We start from the raw sequence: 17,195 nt of genomic DNA, 5'->3' as shown, positions 1-17,195 counted from the left end.
AAGATGGTGTACATCTTTTATGTAACATGGATATACATTTTAGTCAGCATCAGCAGTAGACCAAAAACAACTGTTCAGTGGAAGTCCTGTCGATTTTTTTTAATGTTAACTATTTATTTTACAAATGAGAAATAAGTTTATCAATATTAGCCATACTTGTTGGTCCGGATAGAAGCGCGGGAGGGAGGAAACCGAAGTACATACCTGTGGACAACCCACATGGTCGGGCAGGTGACTCCATACCATTTCACGTCCGTTCGGGAATAGACCTCCTAGGTGAAAGACAAGTGAATTACTACTGTGCCACCTATATTGCTTTTTAATTATAATAAGTAATGATGTTGAATGAGCAATGCGGACAAACTGTGGACCATAGTAGACACAACACGTTGGTTAAAGTGCGTCTCTTGGTGACTTTCCGTTCAGTAATACTGAAGGAAGATTTTCAAAATAGCATCCATGGAGTACATCTAGAATTTGGCATGGGTTAGAATTTCAGTTAGGACCATGTAATAATTACATTTTCTAATGAAAGTCATCACGACTTTCTGATTAGGATATGAAGCAGCATTTTTAAATAGTCTTGCATACAGCACAAGTCATTTTTTTCAATTTAGGACAACCATGGACCATGTCTTACTCACTAGAGGAGGTTGTCTCATTGAGAAGGAAGATCAGGAAATGTGTATGGATGAATAACGGATATACCATCACATAAGCCACTCTGGTATCCAGAGCAACCATTACTAAAAACAAAAAAAACCCCATTTTTTTTCAATATAAAATGAGTAAGTATACAGAATACAATAAGATCATATAAAGATCTTGGCATCTATATCATCTTCATTAATTCTTTTTAAGTTTGATCTTTTCCTAGGTTTTCTGCTCTCTCCTCTTAATTATGTAATTAGAAAATCAATAAATACATCCCTCTCCAAGGACCCAGTGGAACGCACACAAGGTGTTGTAATAAAATAAACCAGATATCACTCCAGTACAATCTCTGATTTAGCTGTAAACTTCTCTAGAGATATAACTTCAGTACAATCTCTGATTTAGCCGTTAATTGCTTGAGAGATATAACTTCAGTACAATCTCTGATTTAGCCGTTAACTGCTTGAGAGATATAACTTCAGTACAATCTCTGATTTAGCCGTTAATTGCTTGAGAGATATAACTTCAGTACAATCTCTGATTTAGCCGTTAACTGCTTGAGATATAACTTCAGTACAATCTCTGATTTAGCCGTTAACTGCTTGAGAGATATCACTTCAGTACCATCTCTGATTTAGCCGTTAATTGCTTGAGAGATATAACTTCAGTACAATCTCTGATTTAGCCGTTAATTGCTTGAGAGATATAACTTCAGTACAATCTCTGATTTAGCCGTTAACTACTTGAGAGATATAACTTCAGTACAATCTCTGATTTAGCCGTTAACTGCTTGAGAGATATAACTTCAGTACAATCTCTGATTTAGCCGTTAACTGCTTGAGAGATATAACTTCAGTACAATCTCTGATTTAGCCGTTAACTGCTTGAGAAATATCACTTCAGTACAATCTCTGATTTAGCTGTAAACGTCTTGAGAGATATAACTTCAGTACCATCTCTGATTTAGCTGTAAACGTCTTGAGAGATATAACTTCAGTACAATCTCTGATTTAGCCGTTAACTGCTTGAGAGATATAACTTCAGTACAATCTCTGATTTAGCCGTTAACTGCTTGAGATATAACTTCAGTACATTCTCTGATTTAGCCGTTAACTACTTGAGAGATATAACTCCAGTACAATCTCTGATTTAGCCATTAACTGCTTGAGAGATATAACTCCAGTACAATCTCTGATTTAGCCGTTAACTACTTGAGAGATATAACTTCAGTACCATCTCTGATTTAGCCGTTAACTACTTGAGAGATATAACTTCAGTACAATCTCTGATTTAGCCGTTAACTACTTGAGAGATATAACTTCAGTACAATCTCTGATTTAGCCGTTAACTGCTTGAGAGATATAACTTCAGTACCATCTCTGATTTAGCTGTAAACTACTTGAGAGATGTCACTCCAGTACAATATCTGATTTAGCCATTAACTGCTTGAGAGATATAACTTCAGTACAATCTCTGATTTAGCCATTAACTACTTGAGAGATATAACTTCAGTACAATCTCTGATTTAGCAGTTAACTGCTTGAGAGATATCACTCCAGTACAATCTCTGATTTAGCTGTAAACTTCTCTAGAGATATCACTCCAGTACCATCTCTGACTCAGGAGTAAACTACTTGAGAGATATAACTCCAGTACAATCTCTGATTTAGCCGTTAACTGCTTGAGAGATATAACTTCAGTACAATCTCTGATTTAGCCATTAACTGCTTGAGATATAACTTCAGTACATTCTCTGATTTAGCCGTCAACTGCTTGAGAGATATAACTTCAGTACCATCTCTGATTTAGCCGTTAACTACTTGAGAGATATAACTTCAGTACAATCTCTGATTTAGCCGTTAACTGCTTGAGAGATATCACTTCAGTACCATCTCTGATTTAGCCGTTAACTACTTGAGAGATATAACTTCAGTACAATCTCTGATTTAGCCGTTAACTGCTTGAGATATAACTTCAGTACAATCTCTGATTGAGCCGTTAACTGCTGGAGATATAACTTCAGTACAATCTCTGATTTAGCCGTTAACTACTTGAGAGATATAACTTCAGTACAATCTCTGATTTAGCCGTTAACTGCTTGAGATATAACTTCAGTACCATCTCTGATTTAGCCATTAACTGCTGGAGAGATATAACTTCAGTACAATCTCTGATTTAGCCGTTAACTGCTTGAGATATAACTTCAGTACAATCTCTGATTTAGCCGTTAACTACTTGAGAGATATAACTTCAGTACCATCTCTGATTTAGCCATCAACTGCTTGAGAGATATAACTTCAGTACATTCTCTGATTTAGCCGTTAACTACTTGAGAGATATAACTTCAGTACAATCTCTGATTTAGCCGTTAACTGCTTGAGAGATATAACTTCAGTACAATCTCTGATTTAGCCGTTAACTACTTGAGAGATATAACTTCAGTACCATCTCTGATTTAGCCATTAACTGCTGGAGAGATATCACTTCAGTACCATCTCTGATTTAGCCATTAACTGCTTGAGATATAACTTCAGTACAATCTCTGATTTAGCCGTTAACTACTTGAGAGATATAACTTCAGTACCATCTCTGATTTAGCAGTAACTACAGGTTTGAAATTTTACAATGACTGACGGCCACATTAAAGATCTTGAGAAATTGTGATAAGACTGAGCCAGGCCAGAGAGAAGCTACATGTCAGCCAACCAATTTAAGTCTTCAGAAAAACTAAAAGTATTTCTTTTGTCGGGTACTTGTTTTAAAACTTGCAGGCATTGTGATACATACATTATGAACAATGACATCTGATTTGAGAGATTTACATTCATCAACAAAATTTTGACGTATGTTGAGAATGTTTGGACCAGAATCCTCAAACCAGATAAATATCACTATGTATGACAAGGGGGAGTCCAACTCCAGACAGTCGTCAGAATCCACAAGACTAACAACAGATACTTCAAATCTAAATCTTTAATTATAAAGTTAACCGACATTTTATGTACCTTATTATATAATTATATATATTTTTTAATTAGAGTGTATGACAGTTGACAATGTATTGATCCCTTTATGAATATCATACAATGTAGAGTACATGTATACACACACACAACTCATTGGCAGTCTATAATTTAATTAAAACTACCAACATACAAATAATTGAGCTTTTTATAAGTATAATGTAATACTTCTATTTCAAATTTCATTGGAGATTTTTCAAATACTATTTTAAATATTAAGCACACAAATCAAATCTAAGGAAACACTAAAAATGTCTTTTTGTTAAAAAAAAAAAAAATAATACCGGCAATAATAAAAATTTACTTTTAAATTATAACTAATCTTACATTAAGATAATATTCTTGTTTTGCCACTTGCATGTATACCCGATTCACCAAATAAGTCTATAGAGAATTTCAGCTACAACAATCCTACCTTATTCACTATAGTAGTCTATGTAGTATTTAAGTTCAGTAATTCTAAGTTTTCAACCACTATCACCATTGATGTAATGCGAACAAATGAATAAATAAATAAAAACAAGAATGAATACAACAATTGTTGACAAAGTTGCACAAAACAGGTATGTAACAAGGGTGAAAACAGTGATTGTTTACCAGTGGCAGCATTGGTAAAATGTTCAAAAACTTTTAGAGCCGATCCTTTGGAGTATATTCATCATGATATTATACAGCTAAATTGTATGAAAGTTTACTAAGCCAAGCATTTAAATAACATTAAACCGATCAAAACCAACTTTACTGTAATAAATCTGGAAAAAAAAAAATTGATTTTAATCTAGTCAAAAAATATATCATGAAGCATGCTCGGGATCAAATCAATTTAATAAAAAGGGTAGGAAAAGTTTCCAAATTATTGCATTTATGGCAAATTTAGTTGAAAATACTTTAATCTATCATTGATATATCCTTTATTGGGTGCTGCCCCTCGGCCCTCTAAGCCCTATGTTTTTACAGCATTAAGTTTACTTCACCCATTTATGTGTCGGATCACATTTGAATCCACTCAGCTGTTCAGGATATCGTAACCTTTTTTTTAAGTTGATGAGATGACAGATGCACTAATGTGGTATAAGTTCAACAGTTCTTGGATGATATGTGAACCGAAAATCACCTATCATCAGTGTGTTAATGTAGAAACTTTAAAGCTGCCTTGCTGAAGGAATAATTAAACACTGATAGAGAAAATGACATCAGGACACAGAAAAGAATGAATGCTTCAGGGCTTCTTCTGCTGTTATTCTAGTGGACGGATTTAAGTCAAGTAGTTTGTGAAGAAGATCAAATGCTGAGTCCGGAACACTAGCCCACGATTGTAACACTCTGATCTCTTCCTGTTGGTTGTGTTTGCTGCTGGAACGGTTCTGTCTGCAACTTGGACCAGTTCTTAGTCTATTACATAAGTTCTTCATATTCAAAGCTTGTGTTGGTGGATTACAAACTAAATTTTTGCCTGAAACAAAAAACGTTTATCACCAATGATCTTGTATTAAAATGTTAACACACAAACTTTGTATCATCATATTGCAAAGTAATGCTGACACTGATTAAATGAATCTGTTTTAATTGATATGATAAGTCGTGTTAACTAGACATTATTGGTAAATTAACTGAAACAAATCCATTTGAATCGGTGTCTGCATATCAGATGCAACTTCCAACTGTCAAACAATTAGAACCTTGCAAGCTATAAAAACCACATGCAATACATGGTGTATAAAATATAAAAACATGAAATTTAAGCTAAAAAGTACTTGTGGATTACCATATATATCTACAAATAAACCCCCTTCTTCATTTTTGCAAAATAATCATTTTTAGCATTAAAATAACATAAAATAACATAAAATAACATAAAATTACAGGTAAAAGTGGTTCAAAAATGACCCCCTCCCCCATTTTAATCCTAAACTTTTACCTTACACTAGCAGATGGGGCTGACTTGAGGGTAATTACAGCAAAAAAGAAAAGAAAATTAAATATATGTAATGTACATGAGGTTTTCAAAAATTTCCCTAGTATTCATGATTTTCTTACTATTTGCAGTGAGCATGAATGTTTTTATTCATCAAGTTATATTTCACCTTAATATAGAAGGCATTGTAAACAAGAATAACATGTAAAATTTACGTCTCATTTGTGCCACTTTGTCAATATAGTAAGTTTTACGCAAACATGCACTAATTCCTAAAATTCAACTAAAAATGTCATTTTTACTTCAAAAATATTTTGGTTCTGAAAAATAACAGGAAAATACATATGATATATGATAGAATTCATTCCAATTAGACCATTAACTAATTAGTATAACAATTGGAGAAGCAATAAAGATTTTTTCATCAATTTCTCAGTTTTTTAACCGAACAATATAGCATAAAATTTATGTACATTTGTAACCTGTGTTGAGATGTCCATACTACATTACAACTATATTCCTGGTTGGTTGAAATAACATTGATGCTTTTTGAGAAACTTAGATAAACAAAACTTTAAAACTCCAGATTCCCAGGCGCCCTAATTTCCAGATTCAATGGATCATAAATTCTGGATGATATTCCACAATTGCCAAATCAATCACTATGTGATCTAATTATTTACCAATTTTGGTTAAAGTTGAACTTTTTGAGAAACTGGACTCAATGCAAATCTTAAAATTGTATTGTTGATTACGCCACTGGAAAAGTAAGACCATAGCCCTGCCAAAAATTGCTAATTCCTTCCATTCATAAGTCTAACGAAAGAATCATACCTTTCTCCTAACAGTACAAAGTTTTGTAACATTCTAGCAAAATCAAATAAAAAACTTTATGCATGTACATACATATGCATGTAGAGTGATTTGCCAATAGAAAATATGGGGCATGGAAGTAGTATTTACATTAACTATGAATTATTTGGTTTTTAAAAATGGATTCTTACTATTTGATTGGATGAAATAACAGCTCTGTGTCACCTAACAATATGGAGATAAACAATGTTCTACACTTACCATATGTTGTGGCGGAGGCTATAACCTCTTCACTGCCCATGATACTGATGATCTGGGCAAGGGCGGTGAGGTCATCGTTGGCTCTAAAGAAAGGATACCGTCCACTGAGGAGGGACAGGAATATCACCCCTGCTGACCATATATCCACCGCTGTAACACAAATCAAACTATCTGATATTTGTCACACATAAAAAAAAAAACTTAAAATGTAAAACCTCCATGCACAAAACTGATTTGATGATACACATATAAACAATGACAAAGTTGAACATTGGTGCAGTATCTTGCTTTGATTATTTGATAGGATGTTTAGAGGTAATAGTCATATCAATGATGGAATGGAAGTGTTGATTTAAGTCCAATCAACACACTGGAGCCATGCAAAGTGGAGGAATCCAGATCTGAAGTAAACCTTCAATTCAAAGTAAGAAACTGGTAACCACTCAATCGGTATGTGCATAAAGTTTAATGAATTGTGTTAAACAGTTGAGACATATTCCAGAAAGGCTGAAATCAGTGAATTTAACTATTTGTTTCCATTGTAACTAAAGAAATATCAAAACTAAAAACACCTTTTAATAGAAAGAACTACATGAACTAGACCACAAGAATGATGTGTGTAGGAATTTGTGAGGAATCATTTGGAAGTGTCTTGGAAATATCATATGGTCTAGAGATGCTTAAATCAGTGATTTTGACTATTTGTTTCTATGGTTACCAAAGAGATATATAGCAGAAGGCACTACTACAACACTTGAATGATGTTTGTACAAGGTTTGTGGAATAAGCTTAATTGGTATTTGAAATAGACTCCCGAAACACTAAGATCAGTGATTTTGACTATTTGCTTCCATGGTATTACCATGAAGGAATAAAACAGAAAACTACTTCATTGATGTGTGTGGGTTAGTGAAATATTGTGTACACAAGTTTATCAGTTAGACACACAGGCAGTGTTTATGCAAACGCCTTACTAAAGTAGGGGTGTAACAAGGGGATCTGATTGAAAGGTGTTGATAGATTAGTATACCTGTAGACTGGTCTGGACACTTCATTAAAACCTCTGGCGACCTGAAACCTGGTGTACCAGCCCTCGGAGCTTGCTGGTTACTCCTGGTAATTAAACAGAAATCAGTAAAAGACAATGTATATTGGTGATTCAGTAATAGCAATGCATATTTATAACAAATCACAATATCAAGAATCTTGTGTGATTTAAGGAGCATGACTAATTTATAAAAACACCACTTTTTAATTGACAGCCATATTATCTTGAAACTTTTGAAAGTAAATTTATGTAACAATATAACACCTGTATATAAGTCCATGGCCATTGGCCAAACACAAACTTTGACTCAATGATGGCAAGGATATTGCAGCGTTATGATAGTCCATCAACATGTATTGTTGAAAGTTTATGCACTTTTCTGTGAAAATATATGAAATCTCCATTATGTGAAACAATGGCCAACATCTGCCCATCCAAATCTTGAAGGTCATTTGGTTATCGTTGAAACCACAAGGAAAAAATCTTTCATATTGCCCTTCTCTCATGGCCATTAATGAATTATATAAACACATCACATTACCATGAGATAAAACACCATATCTTCTTCCATTAATCTCATGTGTGTACAGAATTATCTCCCTTTGGAAATATATTACTTTACTTTTTACAGAGTTCTTCTGTAAGAATGATAGTTATACATCAGAACAATAGGTTGAGGTGTAATAAAGACAATTTTAAATATAGAGGAAGAATTATAATCTTTTAGGCTTTATCCCTTATAGATAGGAAAGCCTACTGGTCATTTACCTTGCTGTACACATAGTACACACAATAGGCTGTCCATAGCACTGACAGGTTGACAGCCCAGATGAATGACCTTGTGATGAACCAGTCCTTGTCAAAGTTGCCTCCCTATCCTTCATTAAGGCACGTTTTGCTAGCAGCATTCTGCGTGGAGATTTCACACGCTTTGTGAAGACTTTGTTGGCAATGTCAGGGGTAGGAGGTGTAAACTGTCGACATTTAATTGTCTGCGAATGTTCTAGCTTAGTAAATCCCGGTGAAGGTGTCTGTCCTATTCTCTTGGTATCTATTTGGATGTTCTACAATTTAAAACAGAAAAGACATATGTCATAGCTGTACTTCTGGGCTCACATTTATGACAACTTCACAAATACTTGGTGGAGTATCCCTCTTCTGCATGTTTTCCATGCTATTCTATTCTGACAAAGGCAAATTTAGACAGACTGCTCACCAATCCATACCTTTAACAACTAATCTATTAAAAAAAGAAAGAAAAAAAGACTTGTCTTCAAAAAAAATTATTCACTCACTCATATTTGTACAAAGAACACATTGCCATCAGATTCTAGGATTATCTAATTCACCCTGCACTTGGTATCTGGTGATTTTCTTCCTTCACATGGCTTATTCTCAATGGCTTGGGAAAGGGCCTTTTTGTCTCATTTTGGAAAGAAACTTGGTGAATTGGAAAGATTTTTTCAGGAGTAAATTGTAAATTTTTGGAAGTTGACTTAAATATGAAATAACTTCTATTGCCGGCCCCAAAAAGCTCTGCTTCAGGTTGTCAAACAGAATTTATAGCTGATATTTACCTGTATGTTGATTTCTTGAGTCGGAGTGAGAACTTTTCGTTTAGATGGAGATAAAGAATTACTACTAACAGATGTAGATTGTGATAATTTGCTATGGCTCTCTGCTAAAGCTGCTTGTGATATCGGAGCTTTGTGAGCCAGTCCAAAATCTACGAGTGCATATCTGAATAAAAAAAAAAAAAAGAAGAAACATTTGGTCAATATGTAAGTTTTACTATAAATGTTGTGTCTTGTTACATTGTGGTTATTACGATTTTCAATATTCTGAGGGAAATTATTGTTTCTCTGAATATTATACATGAAAAAATAACATTTCTAATAAAAATGTTTTTAGTATCAAAACGACGAAATGATGCTTTTCAATTTTATAGTTACACATGAGATAACAATCACTTCTATTTTTGTATGTTTGGTGAAATGATCTTTATACTGTTTTGATTTCTGGTTATACAAGAAGTTACTTGATTTCACCTCCCTACTTACTGTTTTGATTTTCTGGTTATACAAGAAGTTACTTGATTTCACCTCCCTACTTACTGTTTTGTTTTCTGGTTATACAAGAAGTTGCTTGGTTTCACGTCCCTATGGATGATATCAAACTGGTGAACTCGGCGCAAGGCTAATAATAGGTTCCTCATGTAGTCCCTCACTTCAGGCACACTCAGTGTCTGGACATAGTCCTGTACATCATATTAACGTTAACTTGTATTAGAATACACACTCAGTGTCTGGACATAGTCCTGTACATCATATTAACGTTAACTTGTATTAGAATACACACTCAGTGTCTGGACATAGTCCTGTACATCATATTAACTTGTATTAGAATACACACTCAGTGTCTGGACATAGTCCTGTACATCATATTAACGTTAACTTGTATTAGAATACACACTCAGTGTCTGGACATAGTCCTGTACATCATATTAACGTTAACTTGTATTAGAATACACACTCAGTGTCTGGACATAGTCCTGTACATCATATTAACGTTAACTTGTATTAGAATACACACTCAGTGTCTGGACATAGTCCTGTACATCATATTAACGTTAACTTGTATTAGAATACACACTCAGTGTCTGGACATAGTCCTGTACATCATATTAACGATAACTTGTATTAGAATACACACTCAGTGTCTGGACATAGTCCTGTACATCATATTAACGTTAACTTGTATTAGAATACACACTCAGTGTCTGGACATAGTCCTGTACATCATATTAACGTTAACTTGTATTAGAATACACACTCAGTGTCTGGACATAGTCCTGTACATCATATTAACTTGTATTAGAATACACACTCAGTGTCTGGACATAGTCCTGTACATCATATTAACGTTAACTTGTATTAGAATACACACTCAGTGTCTGGACATAGTCCTGTACATCATATTAAAATTAACTGGTATTAGAATACAGTTTATACAAAATTCACCATTAGATTTCACATTCTTTAACAAGTGATAATAATCTAATACGATTCAGTTATGTTTTTGTCTTATTTTACAACTGGAAAGAGTTTCCTTTGGTTAAAAGGAGCCTTCTTTAATTGTAACTGATACTTCTTATTTGCTAGCAAAAATCAGGTAAATTTCCAAACATTTTTTTTAACATAAACAGATCTACAAACAGTTTTCATCTGATGTAGTCTCATGGCAAATTATCAAAAATATTTTGCAATCATTATCCCCCCCCCCCCCCCCTTTAATAAATATGTGCCTTGTTTTCTATTACATGCAGGCAATACTTGATTTTGGATTTGAGTCTTCTTGAAGTTACATAGAACTGGAGTATATTTCTCAATGTCAGAGATATATTTTAACATACATACCTGGAACTTCTCATGTGGAAAATAAGGCATAACAATGACGACATGGTCCTTGTTTCTTATACAAAGCTCTACACCCATCACATTATCACAGCCGCTGGGGAAACAAACAATGGTGAATAGTTCAGGAGACTGGAGAACAAGATATTACAAACAGATCGGTCACAATCATTGAAAGTTCTATATTGTTAATTGTAAGATTGATTTTTTCCCTTCTTTCCTCATATCTACTTTTTGACACATATATATTGCATTGACAAACATCTACTGTACTTTCAGTTCTTCAATCTCTACAATGAACATCTATAACTAGCGACAAAAAAAAACCACACAATTGCACAAATGACAACAGAAAGATTGATTAATTTCTCCCAAATGGACAGAACAAATTTCAAGTGTCATTACTCAAAATGGCAGATCAGTCTGGAAATTTAACATGTGATGGGAAAAAGCACAAATTAAAATGCCAAGAAAATAACTGAAAAATTCAATTTGGAAGTGCTCTAAACATTATGTATCTTCCAATAGTCTTTTATGGGGTGTTTAATAATTGGGAATGGTGGGATAACTTTTATCAGATACCTTATCTCTTAAAATTTCTCTTTTAATTTACAAAGAATATATAAGGACGCAGTTGGGACCAAGCGAACAGCTCAACGAATATGAGATATTTGAGGAATGTAGGTTCAAGTAAGTGTGGTTTTACTGAAATACCTCAGATGTACATCGACTACATAATACTACAATCACATGATATACAGTACAAGGATTGTACAAAAGACACTTAAGATATTAGCACCTTTCAAAACAAACTGAGAGTTATATATAGATGCAGCTGAGCCTGGTGTCTTGTCCTAGGACTCGTCATTGAAGCTACTAGCATAACGGCATTATTAAAAGTGTCGTTCAGGAAAGTCAGGCCTCGAATTTAACGCTTTATTACTCGCTATTTGCGAGCTGAATTCCGAGATTAGCGAGTAGATTCATCAGATACAAAATGTAACTATCATAACAAAATAATAAATACGTGTTTTTCGTGAAAAAATGCAGTTGTTTATATTTACACATCAAGATTTTGGTCATCGCAACATCGTAACTTGTCAAATCTGAAAAAATTGTCTGTCAGACTTGTGCTCCTGTGCACATTCACGTAAACGTTTAAAACTTACTGGACTTAGCCCAAATGTTACAAGTGTCTGTCAGAGTGGTCTAGTCATGGCAGAAAATATGTCTGCTAGAAAAATTACGTCTTTTTTAAAAGGAAAAACTAGTGACACATGCGATAGTGATGAAGTGGCACCTGACAAAAAAAAAGGGAAGAATAATGATTCAACCTCAAAATCAATTTCAATGTGAAAAACATGAATTTTTTGTTTAACTGACCAGGAGTTTTGACGCGCATCTCATATTATAATGAGGTAAACACGAAGGATTTACGCTGTACGTTCGGTAGCATATAATTGTGTCTGTAATTGAGATCGCTACACATTATTCAGGTTAGGTAATAACCTAGATAGGAGGTCGTCATCTGAAGGCAATCTGATCGACTTGTTTTAATTATCGGAAAGAGATTTCTTCAGAAAATCTATGATTTTTTTTTATATTTATCTACAATTCAAATGTTCACTATTTGATGTATATGAATACCAGACATTCTGTAACGGTATGACGAGTTACCGAACCGACAGCGACCCAACTTTGTTCAACAGATTGGCATGATTTACATGGTACGACAGATGTTCATAAAAATTAAACAGAAATCAAATGAATAAATAATTAATATCACTTATTAAAGAATTTGCTCACACTAAGTGATAACTTCTTGTTCATTTTAATTCTTCAGGATAAGTTCTTCAAAGTTAAAAAGTGCATAAAATGCAAATAAAACAATAGGATAATAGATGCCAGAAACAAATTTACGTGTATTGGGCCTTTCATAATATATACTATAAATTCATTAACAAATTTCAATACATTGTTGTTCAATTTTCAATGTTTAAACTAGTATATATTCCAGGGGTCGACATTAACGCTTGTCCGATTGTCCGGTACCAGACGAAATTGATGTCGGACAAGTGAAATCATTAAAGTACTTGTCCGACGGGACAAGTAACAAATCTGTCATTGTGTTTTATTTATGTTATATTCTGAAGTTAAAACCGATTCAATACTCACTGTAAATGAGTAAAAACTCCTTTAAATTGTGTTAACCATCGAACGGAAGTGAGTTGATCATGCTTATTAAAGCTTCATTCGGAACTACATAGAAATGATGGTAGACTTCCGAGGGCTCTCGAAAACATGTAATCGGTATCACTAGTATGTTTGAAACGCATGCGAATGCTGTACATGTGAGAGCATTGATACTACGACAGATACCGTCTGCTTGAATCGTAATAAAAATGAATCAGTTTTGATATAATTAAGGAGGCTACAGATGAAGCAGACTGCCGTGCCCTAGAAAACGGTGACATGTTTTAATGTTTTCACAGTAGTAAGTTTGTTTATAGTTTAGTCCAACAGTTCTTCATGAAAGTTAATTATTTTAAAGTACTTCATTCATCTGCTTTTAGGTAAAAAAAGGATGGTTTAGTACAACTTAAATAACTTGTAATAATACGTTCTTGCTGTTTTATTGTTGTTATAGTAATTATTATGAGTCGAAATTATGGCTTGCAGTGCTTACCTCTACTTTATAATAAATAATCTCGCTGTTTACACATAACAGATGGAAAGTAGAAACACATGTAGGACAAGTGATTATTTCATTCGGACAAGTGAATTTATCTCATCACTTGTCCAAAGGGACAAGTGCAGAAAAAAGTTAATGTCGACCCCTGTATTCTATATTCTCTTCTTAATCATCAACTTTATTATAGAAGTTTCTTGACTCTTCAATTTACAAACTGCTTGTATCGGAGACTGTATTACCATAGTTAAGTAATGCATAATACTGTTAATAAATTGATTTACGAAAATATGAGGTTAGCTATTACTATAATGTTTATACTACAGTAACATGTACACGTATATTGATATACATCCTTACATACAAACGAAGGCTTAATAGCAAGTAAAAAATGTATTTTAGCAAGTAGAAATTTTGGGCACTTGCTGTTTTTAGCAGGTGACAAAAAATCTTTAATTCGAGGCCGGAAAGTCATATGGAAAAGGCCATTTTATAGATCTATAGATGTGTATCTAATTAAGGGCTTTTCCAGTAAAACGTCTACCCCACCCCAAGATTCCAGGTTTGGGTAAGGGGTACCATCCATTGAATTAATTAAATAAACTACATAGAAGTAATAGGAAGGCAATCCAACCATGGATAGAAGTGATTTATTGTGGAATCCTTGGGTCAGGTAGATATCTTATGGAATAGACCTAATGAGTTGAGTCAGTCCTGGAATGTCAATAAAACTTGCTGTTTACCCAATTTCTTGTAGACATTTGAGCTCGCCCTCAATCCGACTAGGATGACTTGTGGGAATAATGTGCTTCAGAGCAAACAACTGTTTCACCTCACTGTAGTGTTTCAGTTTGGCCAGAAAAACTGAACTGAATGTTCCTGAAAAATTACAATATCAAACTTATTTATTGCAACTTAAAAAGCAATAATACAAATATGGAATTTACTTCGTGTGTATATTTAAATTTTACAGCATTACATTTTTTTGCGGCTACCAAGTAACAGCACCTAGCACCAGCATTATACTACATGAACGTGTTATAAGACTTTTTATTGCTAATTTTCAATTGACATCTTAAGGGAAACATTTGATATGACTGGAAGCAATGTTTGAATATGTGCATTTGTAATATCTTGCAAGTTTTCTTCTTTTTGTGAAAAATATATTACTGTACATACCTTCTCCTATTTTATTTAGGACAACAAAGTGTTCTTCAATTTCAGGTAAAAATTCGTACATGCATCCTATTTCTTCCTGAACGTCAACTGGAACAAATATGTATATTAATTAATTTAATGCTGTGTGGCAATAGAAGACACATTACATATGAATTTACCTCACATTTTAAAACTGGAGGTCCTTTGGCTACTAGACAAGAATTCTGAGGGTTCATGAAGAAAAAATTGGAGTCTATACATATTTAATATATCTTTTTTCACAATAACTCCACTAATTAGAAGTCATCTTCTGAAATATTAATGCCATTGACTGATTGTGAAGCATAACTAGTTGCTTAATGGAATTAATATTTTCCATACCAATGGCTATTATCGATTATGTAAGTCTGGTTCCTGTTTGATATGAAAATGAAATATTAAATTCAAGTTTCAATAAATTATCAAAACATGTTTTGTTTGATTTTCAAGTTTTAATACAGCAAAGCTGCCCTGCAGGTAGGGTGTAAGAATTGTACCTGCTGCCCCCATTGCATGATCATAAGAGGCAACTAAATTTGGGATCTTATCTGTTTTCTTCTTTCTTACCCAACTTTCTTCTTCCTGATGTCTCCCTTGACAATGGTGTTTAGCTGAGCATTTGCCCCCGTGAGGATGGCTTTGAGTTCTGTCCCCTAGCCAAGATATATACCCACCCAGACAAACCAGAGTCTTTAAAAATGGTAGTTGCTACTCCTGCTTAGGGCTCAGAATATTAGAAGTGGGACGATAGGTTCGCTCGTTGTCAGTATAATGTGATTTAGTGGGGTGTCCTGATGGGTGTCTTCGACAGTATGTTCAGTGATCATGAGGTAGCACTATAAATTGGCAAAAGTTCCAGGCTATCGCAAGGAGACTTAACATGAATATACTGCAGCCTCCCAAAACACACATACACACTCACCAAACGCATGCATATCACACGCATGAGGCCATCCTTAGGACGTTAAACAAATTAAACCAAACCAATTATAACAGAGACAATTAAAAAGTGAGTGAACCAATCTTTTTACATCATATACATGTGGTGACATGTATGTACTGTATGGCCAGGTATCATATGTCAAAAAATTATCAATGTTTTAACATAAAATCTATATGTTTTCCATCCACACAATGTTATTGGATAGTTGAAAATATATGACCAAATGCCAAACTCGAGGGTTGGTCGCCCACGCTCCCCCCTCCCTTTCCACTTAGTATGGAAGGAATTCTGATGTAAGCCAGGCCATATCAGATTTTTTTTTAGAATGCCAGTTACTTTTAACTCTTAACTAGCGCCCATGTGTACCACTCAAAACATCATAAATGTCAGCATTGTCAGAGGTGGCTTCATGATAAGAAAACATCAGATAGTATCGTACATTTGGATTATGTTTGGGTCAAAAGAAAGCTGGGCAACAGGACCAATTGTTTTTATATTGAATGACAACTATATTATATAGCATTTATCAACCTGGTAGCGATTCCCATGCAGGCGGAGACTTCTTCCTCTTGGGGGTAAAACCATGGTCAGACAAACTGTAGTCCTCTGGGCTGGTGTTATATATTTGAATATCCTCTGTAGTACTGCTCATATTGAACTGGATTTCAAACTTGAGGGCGTTGGGTCGTCAGCCGTCTGAAGCCGTAAATCAAACTTTTCACATTTATAATGTTATTACTGGAGTTTCTTGAATAATATTCACAGACACTTTGATAGATCTATATAATATGTTTCCGCCACAACCAAGTTGAGTGTTATCGACCATTATCTGTATATGAGGATATATGATTTTATTTAAAATCTGAGTGTTAATTACCGTATACAAGTGCCTGTGGATTACTAAACTTATAATTGTAAATATAACATTAAACAAATGATTTATCTAAGGGGAAAGAATCTACATGCAGTCAGGCTCCAAACATTTCCAATCGTGCCCTCAGCTTTCTTATAAAATTAAGTATGGGCATATATCCTTCAAATAAATCGAGAATATTTGAGTTCTTGAATAACTAATATCATAAAAGACACAATTTAAAAGATATGGTTCACTGAACATATATGCGCTATTCCAGGACTCAATATTTTTTTCGGAAAACTTACCAGACGAAATTCCTTCTTCCAGCTTCAGAGGGAAACAACAACACTGAAACCAGCGCCAAATTCTTTTGACCAATCAAA

General features: G+C 34.1%; 1 protein-coding gene across 1 annotated transcript; it reads right to left on the bottom strand.

Moving 5' to 3' along the window:
* Positions 1-4,082: 4,082 nt before the first annotated feature.
* LOC117319284 (cell division cycle 7-related protein kinase-like) lies at positions 4,083-17,183 on the bottom strand. Its single transcript, XM_033874117.1, has 11 exons — positions 17,118-17,183; positions 16,488-16,652; positions 14,996-15,082; positions 14,560-14,695; positions 11,131-11,224; positions 9,829-9,971; positions 9,292-9,454; positions 8,483-8,778; positions 7,697-7,779; positions 6,667-6,816; positions 4,083-5,130 (listed from the first exon to the last, which is right to left on the bottom strand). Exons 2-11 carry the CDS (start codon positions 16,606-16,608, stop codon positions 4,871-4,873), a joined length of 1,533 nt encoding a protein of 510 aa, XP_033730008.1. The 5' UTR covers positions 16,609-16,652; positions 17,118-17,183; the 3' UTR covers positions 4,083-4,870.
* Positions 17,184-17,195: the final 12 nt, after the last annotated feature.

The sequence above is a fragment of the Pecten maximus genome, chromosome 2 (genome assembly GCF_902652985.1).
Source record: "Pecten maximus chromosome 2, xPecMax1.1, whole genome shotgun sequence".
NCBI lineage: Eukaryota > Metazoa > Mollusca > Bivalvia > Pectinida > Pectinidae > Pecten > Pecten maximus.
The sequence above is the reverse complement of the archived record's forward strand: the minus strand, read 5'-3'. Positions and strand labels throughout refer to the sequence as shown.